At 43.5% G+C, this 16,059-nt stretch overlaps 1 protein-coding gene across 2 annotated transcripts in view; it reads left to right on the top strand.

Annotated features, from left to right (window-relative positions):
• Nucleotides 1–3,466, top strand: part of RSRC2 (arginine and serine rich coiled-coil 2) — a 175,971-nt gene extending 172,505 nt beyond the window's left edge. For both annotated transcript variants that reach the window (XM_029571462.1, XM_029571461.1), the window contains exon 10: nt 1,868–3,466. In XM_029571462.1, the coding sequence (XP_029427322.1) occupies nt 1,868–2,047 (180 nt within the window). In that variant the 3' untranslated portion in view covers nt 2,048–3,466. The remainder of the gene's footprint in view (nt 1–1,867) is intronic.
• The last annotated feature ends 12,593 nt before the right edge of the window (nt 3,467–16,059 follow it).

Consider the following 16,059-nt stretch of genomic DNA (forward strand, 5'->3'; position numbering starts at 1 on the left):
ACCACTTCCTCTCCTCAGCAAAACTCTCGTGAAGCTACTCATGGACAAGGGTCTAATGATTCTCATAGCCCCCTCTGGCCACGTCAAGCTTGGTTTCCAATCCTTCGGGATCTCTCCCTGTGTCCACAGATTCCTCTAGGCTCGGACCTGTCCCTGATATCTCAGAGGAACGGCCAATTGCGCCACTCCAACCTTCAGGCCTTGTCACAGCTTGGATGTTGAAAAGTTGATCCTTCAGCCTTTCAATCTTTCGGAATCTGTATCTCAGGTCCTCGTAGCTTCACGAAAGCCTTCTACGAGAAAGTCTTATCATTCAAAATGGAAAAGATTCTCGTTGTGGTGCACTTTAAAAGGGTTAGATCCTTTTACCTGCCCCACGGATCAGTTTTTAGTCTACCTCTGGCATCTCTCAGAGTCTGGTTTACAAACCTCCTCTATCAGAGTGCATGTCAGTGCGGTGGCCGCCTTCCATAAAGGTACAGGGGATGTCTCTATCTCAACCCAGCCCCCTGGTGGTGGTGTGCTTTATGAAGGGGTTGCTTCACCTGAAGCCTCCTCTCCGTCCACCGGCCCCGTTTTGGGACCTTAATATGGTTTTGGCGCAGCTCATGAAACCTCCATTTGAGCCTCTGCATTCCTGCGAGTTGCGGCAAATCACTTGAAAGGTCCTTTTCCTTCTAGCGTTAACGTCTGCTCACAGGATCAGTGAACTGCAGACACTGGTTACATACCCTCCTTACATGAAATTTCTTCATGATTGGGTGGTCCTTCACACTCATCCTAAATTTCTACCAAAAGTGGTATCTGAGTTTCATTTAAATCAATCCATAGTGCTGCCTACTTCTTTCCAAAGCCCCACTCCCTGCTGAGTGGGCTCTCCATTCCTTGGACTGTAAACGTGCGCTTGCCTTTTATTTGGAACGCACTGCAGGCCATAGGAAATCCACCCAGCTCTTTGTTTCCTTTGATAAACTTAAGCTGGGAACCCTGGTCAGAAAGCAGACCCTGTCCTCCTGGTTGGTGGACTGCATTTCCTTCTGCTTTCAGCAAGCAGGCCTTCCACTTCACGACCAAGTTAAAGTGCACTCCATTAGGGCTATGGCAACATCGGTTGCACACCTTCGTTCTGTACCTCTCATTGATATCTGCCAAGCTGCAACCTGGAGTTCTCTTCATACCTTTGCAGCTCACTATTGCATAGACAAGGCTGGTACACAAGATTCTATCTTTGGACAGTCTGTTTTACGCAATCTATTCTCAGCGTAATATCCAACTTCCTTCTACACCCGCTGGGATATTCAGGCTGCCCGTCTACCAAAGAAGCACCCCTGTTGTGCCTGTTGCACGTCTTTGGGTGTTTTCGGTACATGCGTGAGCATCCTCAGCTTGTTATTCATCCACGTGTGAGGACTACCATCCTGCTTGTCCTGTGAGAAAGCAGAGTTGCTTACCTGTAACAGGTGTTCTCACAGGACAGCAGGATGTTAGTCCTCACGAAACCCACCCGCCACCCCGCAGATTTGGGTACGCTTGCAATTTTATGTTTTTCGCACGCTCTTTTTTGCTATACATAAGACTGAAGGGAGACCCCTGCTGGATGCAGGGTTGGTGCTATGCTGGGCATGCCCAGTAGGTCCCAGTCAAAGTTCTAGAAACTTTGACAAAAGTATTCCGTGATTGGCTCCATCAGATGTCACCCACATGTGAGGACTAACATCCTGCTGTCCTGTGAGAACACCTGTCACAGGTAAGCAACTCTGCTTTCTAAGTTTCTGCTTCTGAAGTTATAGATACAGATAAAGAGAGAGACACATGTTTGGGTAAAGTATGGAACACATACAAATCTCATTTTTTGTGGTCTTTTCAGAGTGAAGAGGAAGCTGGAACTAGCACATTAGATGAGGAAAGTTTTAAAACTATGAAACAGCAGGAAGAAGTGTTCAGAAATCTGGATGCACAGTACGAAATGGCTCGATCACAGACACACACCCAGAGAGGAATGGGGTTAGGATTTACATCTTCAATGCGAGGAATGGATGCAGTTTGAAGGAACCTGGTTAAGTCCTTAGAGCATAGGACTTTGTTCTTGTAACCAAAAAGCTAGCAATCTAGCTTGCATGAGTGTTGCATTGACTTTAATTTATTGAAAAATACAAATTTTTTGTAAATATCAGATCAGTGATACTGGTGTTAGTGTTGTAATCAGGTAATACCCACTTTCATTCAACTTGACAACTATAGAAGGAGGATATTTTTAGTTAAAAGGTTCTACTTTTCAAAAATGTAACAGGTGAGATGAATTCTTATCCATGAATATTTTGTTCCGTCATGTGTACTTTTGTACTTAACCTTGTACATTTATATTCATCTCCTGAAACAAAGAATATTGTGAAATGTTCTTTGTTAGTTTGGGCCAAATGGCACATAATCCAGTACAGAACTTGGATGTTAATAAAGATGTTTTTCTGTAAACAAATATTGTACTAGGTTTACTGAAATACAGGCAACTTCATTTATACATCATCCTTCTTACTTTTAATATAAATTGCCTTTTTTTTTGTGTTATTGAAATGTAAGGTTTCCAGTTAGGATGTGATGTAGCAGATAGAAAAGGTGGGTGAGTTTGGAGAGGCAGGTAAAGTTGACCTATACCACAAGTGCCCAGACTCCTGGCACATAACTTTTGCTAGTACTGAGACGAATGCTGTACAACCCTAAGTTCTACAGTTGTTAAACACAGGAAAAGTTTTAGAAAACATTTTTAACATGTCTTTTATAAAGATACATTCTGGTTCCATGGATATTTGTGTATTTTTTATTGATCTGTTTTTGCCAGTTTGTTACATACTTCAGTGTTTGTTTCCCTGGTTGTATTTCCCTAATTGTCAAAATCATCATTTTTCTCACTGAATTTAGGGTCTACTTTTGAAATCGGGTCTGATTTAGTAAGATTTTCTTTTTCTCATTCTGTCTCTAGCAGGGGAAAAATAACTTAGTAAATCAGGCCTTTATTTAGTTAACTGAAGTGTGAACTTTGAAATACTTAAGATCACATAACACATGAAGTTGAGCCTTGCATGTCTATTGCTTGAGGGTGTAAGCTAGATGGTGTTTGTAGCTGAATGTATGCAAAATGTTTACATGTCTCTTTCCATTGATAAGCAGTCTGAATTAGCCATAATATGTATTCTGTGAATGATGTCATTTGATAGCACAGAACGGACACATCTCTCAAAGCTAGTAGTTTTGATGTTGAGCATGAGCAGGAATTGCTGCACATGTGTTGTCTCATGAATCTCCTCAGTCTTTTTTGTCTGAGCTAAAGCACAGATGTGTACTCACTATCCTTACATTTTTAATTCAGATACTTTGAAAATTTTATTCAGTTTTGTTGCCTTACATCCTCAACAGTATTCACAACAGCACTTTTCAGTGGTACTTAAAAAAAAAAAAAAAAAAAAAAAAACATTGAGAAAAGGTCCAAACAGGTAGGGGATGGACACTTTCTGCAACAACTTCCCCTCAGTTGCAAGGGGGGGGGGGGGGAGGGATTTTGGATTCTTAATTCTGATTCCTTGGTTTTGACAAGTCATCAGACTGGTATATGATAAGAGAAAGAATGCTTGGGTCTGAATATGTTTGCAAATTTTTGAATCTTAGCATATTTAAGATATGAAACCAAGTTTATTGGAAAATTGTAACATTTGTTCCTCATTTTAATGAGTTTTTGATGTTGGGGAAAAATGAAGACTATGGTCAGTGACTTTAAAAATAGTGTTTGCGGTCAGGTTATGTTCATAACTGACAGATACAAAGTGTGCTACTGCTGTTCTAGGATCCATCCACAACCAAGTGTATTGCCAGGCTTAGGGTCAGATGTCCCCGTGGCCTCAGTGCTCCAGAGCGACAAACATTAAAGGGGCTGTGCCAGTCAATAAGCTGCATCAAGTCTTCATCCAAAATATAGATTCTTCTGCCTCACCAGGTAGAGAGTTGAGCCATGGCTCCTCCAAGACCCCCCCCCCCCTCCTTCCCCCATCGGCGCAGACAAGATACGAGGTTGATGAAAATTTCTGCCATGCATCAGCCTAAGCGGTGCTGTTCGGCAGAGCTTCCTCATGCACCAAAGAAGCAGAAGCATCAGGATGCACCAACAATGCATGCAGCATCTGTACAGAATGTGCAAAAGAAGTCTGGATACTTGACACATACTGCACTGATGCATGGTGTACCCAATGCATGGTGCACCAGTGCTTCAGCAATTGCCACTGATGCTTTCTACTCATCTTCAACCAATGCACCTGATGTGGGATGGATCCATAGCTTCTCCCAGAAGCCACATGCCTTATCAGTGAATTTTGGACCCCCCTTATTGCAGCTCCAAACATGTGACTTAGGACAAATCAAAACCCAGGAAAAACTCCACTTCAGCTCTAACTTTACTGGTGCTTCTTCCACACAGTCCCACAGAAAGTCTTCTACTGCCTCCAAACATTCTACACCCACAGTGCTCCTTGAGCCGCAAATTCTACAGGCAGACTTACCCATTCAGCTTTATACTGCACATCCCAGCACAGTAATATCTGATGATTTGCTCCATCTACCTCATCCAATAACAAGGGCTCTCCTGGTATCACAAATGCTCACGCAAGGCATGTGTTAGGACAGACAGGATCCGGTGTCTCCAGTCATTCCACTTTCCTCCAACAAACCTCAAATTGTGGAGCAGGAACCAATCCTGGTATTGGAGGATGACGTCCCTCCTCCCACACCGGCTCATAAAACTCAAGTCTATTGACCAAGTAACAGATATAGTGATGTTTCTTTGTCTCCTTATCAAAAGAACCTACAGGTTCTTTTCAACCATTACATTCTAATTTTCCTACGGTGCTGTCCCAAACTGTGGTTTCCACATGGTCACCGCCAATTCATGTGTCCTTGTCATTTCTCCTTTACAATTCTTTGGTTGCAGTGGAGTTGTCTTATTCAAAAATGTTGGATTAACCTTTCCTTAACTGAGACATCTGAAGGAGCCATCTCTTATCAATGGAATCATCTTTACGATTCTGGCTAAATGTGCCTTTCCTAATGGATTTACAGGAGGGTTTTGACAGGGATTCCCTCTGATCTGCTTCTGTATCCCCAAGATCACACCTCTCCTACTCAATTTTTATGAAAAATTGGGCAAATGCTTGATATTAATATGCACAAGGTAAAAAATCCTCATTCTGAGGTCATGGGACAACTTAAAAATTTGGAAAATGCCATCTGAACCAGTAGCTCTTCTGACTCATGCCATCTTGGTATTTTGCAGATGAAAATGTGGGAAATGCCGATTTTTGGAATTATAACAGCCAGAAAGCTAGACCTGAAAACATAGGATGCAGAAATCTTCCCGTTATGGAAAGGTTCAGCTTCCACACCAATTGGTGGTAGTGGAGTCAGCACATACAGCAAAAAAAAAAAAAAAAAAGACTTCATTTTAACTTTCAAGGATGAGCCACAGAATACTTGCTAACTTTGGAAAGAAGGTGTTTCAGGTCTCTTGTTAACTGCCCAAATTACTCATCAGTTTTACATGGTCCAAAATATTGATGACTGTATGCAAAAGCTAAAACCATTCATACATTCTGACACCAGTGAGCCCTTCTCCCTGCAACCTTTGGACACAGAAGAAGCTACCAGTCACTTATGTTCTGTTTGAGTCCTTAGATTCTGTTGCAAGAACATCAGTGGCCTCCAGAGTAAGACACATGGCATAGCTTTGGGCCAGCAGCATCAGGGAGGATGTTAATGAGAAGCTTGCAACCTCCCTTGCTTAGATAAATTTTTCAGGGACAAACTTAGGGAGACAGTTTCCCAAATTAAAGAACAAGCCAATACAGTAAAGTGCGCTCCGGCAGAGCGCACTGTTAGCCCACGTTTGGCCGCGCGTTTTCGATGCGTTATTTTTACCCCTTATACAGTAAGGGGTAATAGTGCATCGAAAACGCGCGGCCAACCCCCAGAAACTAATAGTGCCCGCAACCTGCAAATGCATGTTGATGGGCCTATTAGTTATTCCCGCGCGATACAGAAAGTAAAATGTGCAGCCAAGCCGCACATTTTACTTTCAGAAATTAATGCCTGCCAAAGGCTGGTGTTAATTTTGGCCGGCACAGAGAAAGTGTACAGAAAAGCAGAAAAAACTGCTTTTCTGTACACCCTCCAACTTAATATCATAGCGATATTAAGTCGGAGGCCCCAAAATAAAAATTAAAAAAAATTAAAAAAAAAAAAAATGTATCGGCCCACGGGTTGGAAAACGGACGCTCAATTTAGCCGGCGTCCGTCTTCCAAACCTGTGGCTGTCAGTGGGTTCGAGAACAGACACTGATAAAATTGAGCGTCTGCTGTCAAACCCACTGACAGCTGCCGCTTCTGTCAAAAAGGAGGCGCTAGGGACGCGCTAGTGTCTTTAGCGCCTCCTTTTACCGCGGGCCCTAATTTACATACCTGGGCTTTCTGAATCGCGTGCCCAGAAGAGTGGGCGCTCGCCGGCTCTCCTGCGTGTTTTTTCTGTATCGGCCTGAGAATGTGGTGGTACAGTCTTACCCCCCAGACCCTCTGTCCTCATCCAAATGGTCCTTCTACAAGAGGCTTTATTATTATTTCCAGCATTATTGCCTTTGCCAGCACAGAGGCAGTAGCACCAGCAACTTCTGGCCAAATCTTGCCAGAGGGAACACTGGCGCAGCCAAAGACATCCCAACAAACAGCAAAAATCTGGGCCCAATATTTGATCACAGCTGTCACAGGAAACCTTGACCCAGTGGGTGGCAGAATCCAATCCTTCCTAGGAGTGTGGTGCCAAATCATGAAGAAACAAGTAGGTCCTCAGGATTGTACAATATGGATACTGTTTGTATTTTTCCCAGTTACCATCCCTCCCATATCTCAGGACGCTCTCTCCAGCTCCGTTTCAGTTGCCTCAACTTCAAATGGGGGTACAAGCTCTTCTCCAACAACACGCGATAGAGTAGTCTCTGCCTCACAAATGGAACAAAGCTTCTATTCGCCACCACTTCCTAATCCCCAGGAAGTTGGGATTGAGGCCCATCCTGGATCTGAGATACTTAACCAGATACCTACACTGGGAGAAACTCAAAATGAATTCCCTCAGGACCATTCTTCCCTTTATCCAGGAAGGGGAGTGGATGTGCTTGCTGGATTTCAAAGATGCTTCTGCATACATCTCTATCCATTGTTCTGGCATTACTTTTGCTTCAAAGTGAATTCTGCTCACTACCAGTACAAAGTACTCTCGTTTGGCCTTTCAGCTGCTCCCAGGATCTTTACCAAGTGCCTTGTAGTGGCAGTGGCCCATCTGGGAATCCAGGCATTCCCATATCTGGAGGACTGGTTAATTATGGTATCTTCTATAGTGTTAAAAGTTCAGCATACTACAATCCAACTTCTACAGAATCTTGGGTTTATAATAAATTTGGAAAAGTCCAACTTGATTTCAGTACAACAACTCCAGTTCCTCAGTGCATGGATAGATTCCCTGTGACAGAGCGTTTCTGCCATCAGCGAGCACAGATACTGCACACTGTAGTTAAGAAATATTTACGCCTCCATGTCCCATCAAATTCTGGTTGTCCTTGGACATAAGGCAGCAGCGATACACTTTCAGCTAACCTGGCTGCACATTCTTTGCCTATAGTGGGGTTTACGCAACCAATGGAACCAGTTCATCCAATCTCTGGGCACAGTAACTCACATGTCTCCAGAGATAAGAGGACCCCTCTGCTGGTGGTTGCTTTCTCACATTCTGTGGGACAGAGCCCTCCTTTGTCCTCTTCCTTACCAAGTCACTGTGGTGACATGCCTCCACCAAAAACTGGTTTGGTGCATGGTATCTTGAGAATAGTCGGTGATCAAGATTGCATGCCCAGGTGTTCACATACTTATTATGAGGGAAGAACATCTTAGTTTAGACAACCAAGTTGCCATCTTTTATATAAATAGGGCAGCACTGGGTCCTGGTTGCTATGTCAAGACACTGGAAATCTGGCAGTGGGCGATCAACTATCAAGCGATGCTTCTAGCCACATATCTACTTGGGATATCCAATACATTGGCAGACCACCTCAGCAGAGTGTTTTGTCCTCACAAATGGTGTGTCAGATAATCTACAGTCCATGAACTGTTTGAGTTGTGGGATCGGCCATCAGTCAACCTGTTTGCAATGGAACAAAACCAGAGGCCTGATCAATTTTGCTCCATTCTTCCTAGCAGTCTCAGGCTGACTCGAGATGCTTTCCTTCTAGTCTGGGGGACAAGCCTTGTGTATGCTCTTTCCGCACTACCTCTTATTGCGAGGATGGTACAGAAACTTCTTTGGGAGCACAGCCACATGATTCTCAAAGCCCTAGCATGGCTGAGACAAGTTTAGTATGTGTATCTGGTACCACTTTCTATATATTCTCCAGTCCATCCTTGGTTCAAATCCTCTTCTGCCTCAAAAAAAGCAAAGTTTAGTTCACTGAATATTCTGTCCCTCGGTCTCAGTTTGGATATTGAATGCTCAATAATATCCAACCTGTCATTACCCAAATCTATTGAAGATATTATTCAGCCAGAAAACCTTCAACCGGGCGTAGCCATTCCTTTAATAGAGGTAATCAAAATGCTGTGATCGGAACGGCTTTGACCCATTCTGCTGCAAACCAAAGCACCTCTTATTGTATTTGCACCTCTTATCAACCTCAGGGCTGGCTACATCTTCAGTTAGAATAAACCTCTGTGCCATAGCAGCCTATCGTATCCATAGATAATAGGCCCATCTCAACACATCCAGTCGAGATGAAATTCATGAAGGGGTTGTGGCATTTGAAACCTCTGGTACTAAACTCCCCAATTCTTTAGGATTTGAATGTAATCCTTTCCCATTTAATGAAGCTTCCCTTTGAACTATTAGGCGCAGTGTCCCTAAAATACCTCAAATGGAAAGATCTTTCTAGTTGCTCTAACCTTGGTGAAAGCTCTGGTCCATTTCCTGTCTTGCATGCAGTTTTTTCAGAATGTGCTTGTTTGTACGTATCTAAAGGTGGTCTTGGCCTTTCACATTAATCAGTCCACTGTGTAGCTGACTTAGTTTCTGCAGCCACATACTTATGATAGTGAGAAGAATCTTCACACCTTAGACTATAAAAGAGCTCCGGCCTACCATGAGAAGAACTCAGCCACATTCAGCACTGTTACACTTCAGCTAGACTTACCAGTCTGGTCAAGGCACATCAGGTTAGCTATGACCTCCTCCATTGCCCATTTGTGAGAGATTCCTCTAGAAGACATCTGCAAAGCTGCCATGTGGTCAGTGCATAACTTTACATCTCATTACTGTCTGGACAGTCTATCAAGTGCTAACAATACCTTTTGACGGACGGTGTTACATAACTGACTCTCGCAGTAGTCTAGTCTCTACAGCGGAGTCTGGATTGCCTTTTCAGTGTTACTCCACTGTAACCCTCAGCTTAGGACTACCCACATATCATGGTTAATTCAGTCTGCTTATTCGGAAAACGCAAGTTTGCTTACAGTAATCTGTGTGTTCTGTAGATAGTAGGATGAATTAGCCATGATCTGCCCTCCTCCATAGAGAGTCAATTACATAGCTAGTTTTTAACTCTGAGACAGATTGAGGCTTACAAGCCAATATCCATGCAGAAACTCCCACACATGCTCATTAGAGCTCAAAGCTCTATTAGCTTGTAGAGATGAATTCATTCAGTTCCACTGAATGACATCACCCACAGAATACATATGACTATTCATTCTGCTATCTACGGAAAACACCATTTATGGTAAACAAACTTACTTTACTAGAAGGGAAATGCAATCAGTCATTTTCTACTGCTTCAGGAATCCTGATTCCTGACACCAGTACTACATCCAAAAATGCATTATTTCATATTAGTGGGAATTTTGAATGTTGGTGATAGGATATTACAAATACACAAATATAAATGCTGCTGTACATTGTTTGTATTTGTCCAGCTCAGTTCACTTATAACTGTGTTCAACAGTTAAAATTGCTACACAGATGACTAGGTTTTTAACATTTACATTACTGTTTTAGACCAAGCAGTGGTGTACATTAGCTCCTGTGAAAGCTCTCTTAGCGCCAGAAATTCAACATTTTCATATATTGTAGAATGCTTGTTAAAGCTGCGTATTAAAACATTTTCTATTAAAGACTTGCTGTTTCCTGTCTTTCACAGGATTTTTACTGCCAGATTAATTTCCTTGACAGACTTGATTAAGTTGCAAATTAACCAGTTGTGTTGAACTGGCAAAGATGTCTCTTCAGGCAATACTGGCTCTTCATTATTGCTGTGGGAATTATTTCTTCTCATTTATCAAAGCCTTTAAAATGCAAAATATATATATATATATATATATATATATATATATATATACACATATATACACATATTGATGGGTTCTTCGTTATGTTTGTTTTAGAACAAAAGCATTGAACATTTAATTCTTTAAAATGGTAGTTGCTTAGGGCTTTATATAAGCGGCATATAAATAACTTTAAATAAAAAAAGTTTTCTTAGTGTCTAGACAGATAAGTCCAGAAACAGTGGTTTATGTACCCCTACCAGCAGATGGAGACTGATGCTGACATTACAGTATATATACCCCTTGGTGTTTGGGTACTTGCCAGGATCTTGTGGCCTGGTTTGGCCTCTGTTGGAAGCAGGATACTGGGCTTGATGGACCCTTGGTCTGACCCAGCATGGCAATTTCTTATGTTCTTATGCAGTAACAACCTGCCAGTATTCTCAGTCTTTAGCAGATGATGGACGTGCAACTCCCGACTAGGGATTGCTTCAAGTTTTAGAAGGAGAAAGAAAGAAGGAAATTTAATTCACCCCGCTCTCTTGCAGTGATACCAATTGATCCCTCCCCCAGTTGAGAATTCTTGAGGTGATTTCTGTGGGCCCTCAGATGAGTTCCTTGGTCTGATAGCTGGTTTTTTTCAGCCAGAATGGACTTAGCTATTGAAAAGCTGAAAGGCAGCAAGTGCAGGAAGCCAAGTGCGGCAGTGACGGTATATGCCCTCTCCCCCACAGCCCGAGACGGTCTCTTTACTCAGCTGGGATGGGCAGAGCTCAGGTAAAGCTTAATTTTAAAAAAGTGTTGGTTTTTTTTTGTTTTTTTTAATAAGGCTTCCTCCGGTCTCTATGCCTGGTGGCAAGTCTATCAGATGTTCATTCCCGCCCTCGAGGGAGGTTAAGGGATGTGGGCAGCCTGGCAGGTTGAGCAGCCCTTTTGGCCTAGGCCCCGTTCTTAGGCTTTTCTCTGTGCGTGGCGTGGTAGGCCATGGTGGCATTTTCATGCCTTTTCCTGTGCATTAGGCTGCTCTCTTCAAGATTGTCTGTTCGTGTGAGTGTGTCCAGATTGTGCATCCAGTTTTTGGATGCTTAGTTGGACAACTGCTTGGGCATCTAGGTGGTAGCAGCATCTGTGTTAGGTGAGCACTTGCCTGTGCACACAGTCTGAGCTGCGTTGAGGGCACTCAGATTTTTGGGCGCTCATTAAGCACAGGGTTGTGCACTTAAATTTTGGAAGCCTAAATTTTGGACACATTTTACAGTGCAAATTCATCTGGACGCACATCTTCAGTTGCCTAAGTGTACTGACAGTCTGGCATCTATAGCTAAGAAACCTAAGTGCCTTTCCCTCTGTGCTGTGTGTCCTATTCGGGCATCTCATCCTGGTGTTACTTCTAACTTGTACCAGCAGGGAGAATTACATTCATCTAATTTTACTAAGCCCGGTTCTTCCCAGCCTGATGAGGGCCTGGGTAAAGTCATCTCAGAAGGGGCGCCTGACCTTGGAACTCCCTTACCTGGTTCGTCAGCAGGGGAAGGTAGCCCAGTAGGAACAGGACAGGTACCTTCTGCTTTTGCCATGGATCCTTCTGCCTTTTCTTGGGTGGAATTTTTTCAAGGATTTCAATTCTTTCTTTAGGCACAGTCCTTGGCCCCAACCAGTCTTACCAATCTTGAGGTGGGTCAAAATCACAACATACCAGTGAGTCTTGGAGATAAGGATGGATATGCGCTGGAGTTTGGCAATGTTCCTCGAGACGTGTTCAAGGTGTCTCCTTGCTTCGCCCCGCAGAAGAGGCAGGTGGGAATATACATTGTCAAGGTTCCTCTGTCTGAGGAACATGCATCAAGAAAATATGGGCCGATATTCCGGTTTTCATTGTGTTCAAGAAGGAGGGCTCTTTGTCCCATCCTGGATCTCAAAGGGGTCAACAGTCATTTGCAGGTGACTCTTTTTTTTTTTAAACATTGCACTCAGTGATAATGGCCTTGCAATTGTGAGAATTTAACCTCCTTGAATCTGTCCGAGGCTTACCTGCAACCTCCCATCTGGCTAGAGCACCAACCTTTTCTGCGACTCATGGTTTTGGGTCGTAATTATCAGTTTTGAGCACTGCCTTTTGGTCTGGCCAACACGCCCAAAACATTTTCCAAGGTTATGGTGGTAGTGGCACAGTTGAGAGAGAATGGCTGATTGAGGCCAAGTCTCTGGAAGAGAGCCACCTGGTGACCCACAAGGAGATCTTGTTGCAGGAACTTAGTTGGTAGTGAACCTGGTCAATAGCAGTCTTCAGCTATCCCAGTCTTTAGAGTATCTGAGTTTGGTTCGACACGAAGCAGGGCAGGCTTTTGCTGTCAGAAAGACGTATTCAGAAGTTGGTGCAGATGCATCTGTTGCTGAACACAATACGCCCGTCAGTGTGGTCCTATCTACAGGTGCTCGGTTTGATGACGGCAACCCTGGTAGTGGTGGTGTGGGTGAGGGCTCATAGGTGCCCTCTTCAGTGCTCCCTGATGTCTCGTTGGAGCCCACAGTGTCAGGACTATTCGATTTGGCTCCACTTGCCAAAGGAGGTCTGCTCTCAACTACAATAGTGGTTACAAGCAGATCATCTAAGAAAGGGGGTTTCCCTAAAATCACCAGACTGGCTAATACTCAAGACAAATGTGATCCTCCAGGGTTGGGGATCTCTTTGTCAGGAACTGACAGTGCAAGGGCACTGGAGTGCATAAGAGTCTCTCTGGAACATCAAATGGCTGGAAGCCCAGACGGTCTGGTTGGCATGCTTACTGTTCGGCAACAGGTTGCAGGGTCAAGCGGTCTGGATAATGTCTGACAATGCAAAGACATTGGCTTACGTCAGTCAGCAGGGAGGAACCAAGAACCAGCAAGTATCACAGGAAATAGACCAACTTATGGAATGGGCGAAAGTGCATTTTCAGGAGATCTCAAGACTCTCACATTGCAGGAAAAGACAATGTAAGAGCAGGACTTTCTCAACAAGGCAGAGTCTGGACCCAGGAGAACAGGTATTGTCAGAAGACACATTTCAGCTATAGTGGATCGCTGGGGCCTTCCGTTTCTGGACCTGCTGGCAACTTCTTACAATGAAAAGGTTCCTCGATTCTTCAGTCACAGGAAAGATCTGAAGTCATAGGGTATCGATGCTGTCCTGCAGGAGTGGCTGGAGAACAAGCAGCTTTATGCCTTTGCCCTGTGGCCCATGTTGGGCAAAATGGTTTGGAGGGTCGACAGTCACAGAGGGATAGTGCTTCTGGTAGCACCAGATTGGCCCAGGAGACCATGGTATGTGGATCTGTGAAGGCTCCTGATAGAATCCCCACCCACCCACCTGTTTCCAGTGCACAGGGATCTGTTGCAGAAGGGGCCTGTCCTTCACAAAGATCCGACGCAATTTTGTCTTACGGTTTGGCTCTTGCGAGGGTGTGCTTGCTGAAGTGTGGATATTGTACTGCAGTGCTTGCAGCCTTGCTATAAGAGAAAGTTCTCCACTTCCTTCGCTTATGTGCAGGTTTGGCAAGTGTTTGAAGCTTGTTGTGAAGATTGAGGAGGTTCTGCCTCGTTCGGTTAATATCCCACTTGTTTTGGAATTTTTGCAGGATTGGTTGAATAAAGGGTTGGCTCTTAATTCCTTAAAGGTACAGGTAGCAACTCTTGCCGGTTTCAGGGGTCAATTAAATGATGGACTCTTGTCGGCTCATCTAGATGTGGCCCGTGTCTTGAAAGGAGTGAAACATCTTGGTCCTCCCTTGCGGTTACCTGTAGCCTTGTGAAGTCTTAATCTGGTTTTGAATTTCTTAGTGGGCCCTATGTTTCATCCAGTGTGTCACCTCTCCTTGCAGCTACTGACCGTGAAAACTGTGTTTCTAGTGACAATTTGTTTGGCACATAATAGGTAGGGTCATAGATGAAAAGTCCAACCACAACTGTCATTGTAGAGCCTGCAGTTGCAATTGCAGGGAGATTTTTAGTTCCATCTTAATCAGGTGGTTTTTCTGCCCTTTTTCAAAAGGCAGTCTTGCTTGGCAGGAAGTGAGGATCTTCACTGACTAGATGTTGGCATGCATCATCCAGTATCTGAAGGTGACTAATCCATTTAGAAAGTTATCTTTGTTGTTTTTCACCTGTTCTTGAAAGGGTGAAGCAGCATCAATGCTTCCATTGCTAGGTGGATTAAGAAAGCAATTGGTTTGGTATCTTATGATGGGGGTGTGCCACTGCTGAGGCTTCTTTGAGTACGTTTTTACCAGAGCACAGGTTTCATCTTGGGCCAGTGCAGATTGTACAGCAGCAGCTTGGGCTTCTTTCCATTCTTTTCATAAGTATTACTGGCTGCATGTTTGAGCCAGGGACAATGTGGCCTTTGGCTGGTGTATTTTTTTATTTTTTTTTTTTATTATTTATACTTTTATTGAGGTTTCCAACAATTTCCAACAAATGCACTTAGAAAACATAATGATACAATGTTGACAAATGCAATACAGTTAGTATATATGTCACAACTGAAATACAATAACCTTATGCCCTATGTGTAAGAACATTCATGTTCAGCTGGTACGTATCGTGCCAACTAGTACATAGTATATAGTATTCCCCATCCCCCCCTCCCCCGTTAGGAACAGTCAACGTTTGCACTATAAAAGCCATATCATCAGTTAGCATACATCCAAAACCTATATGACAGAGCATGCTAAGTAAACTTTAGCAAACAAACAGATAGTCCACTAACATAACCATGTAGTTAGGAAGCTCTTAACCACTAAATAGACCAAAGGAACATAACCAATTAAGGTACCAAATTCTGTAAGGAATGCCATATTTTAAGGTATTTAGGCATTCTATTATACTTAATCGCCGTTAGATGATCCAATCGCCTAAATCTTTGGACCTTGACCGGGATTTCCGCAAGCTGAGGGATCTTGGTAGATTTCCAGCACTGGGCTATGGTGGTACGCGTGGCAATTAACTGATATATGCACAACTTTTGTTGATATTGATCAAGACCTTCGATGGGTGCATTTAATAAAGCCGAAGCTGGATCCCAGTGTATGGGTTTTCCTAACAATTTACCTAACCATCCCTCTACTGCTCGCCATATTGGAATGATTTTCGAGCAGGTCCACCAAACGTGGATATATGTGCCAGTTTCCCCACATTCTCGCCAACACTGGGAAGGCACAGAGGGGTAAATTCTGTGCAAGCGAACCGGGTCAAAATGCCATCTATATAACATTTTATAACTATGTTATTGCAGCCTTGCTGATATAGCACATGTAGTAGCTCTCTTGAAAATGGCACCCCACACCTTTACTGTAAGGGGCCCCCCCAGATCCTCTTCCCATTTCCGTATATGTGAAGATGTTTGGTGATCCATATCCAATATCATCTGATAAATTTTAGAAATCCCCTTTGTTAAATGATCAGCATGAGAATAATAGTTTTCAAAGAGAGACCTAGTCATGCGTAGCCTCTCATGCATGATAATCCTTTTGAGATAGTGACAAAGCTGAGCATGGGCTAAGAATTGATTCGTACCCACAGCATACTTAGACATAAATTGGTCCCAGTGCAATATCTCCCCCCCTTGAAACATATGGCCTAGAGATGTGATGCCGGCTGTCTGCCATGTCAGGAAATCTCTAGAGTGAT

Source organism: Rhinatrema bivittatum, chromosome 11, assembly GCF_901001135.1.
Source record: "Rhinatrema bivittatum chromosome 11, aRhiBiv1.1, whole genome shotgun sequence".
In the NCBI taxonomy this organism is placed as follows: Eukaryota; Metazoa; Chordata; class Amphibia; order Gymnophiona; family Rhinatrematidae; genus Rhinatrema; species Rhinatrema bivittatum.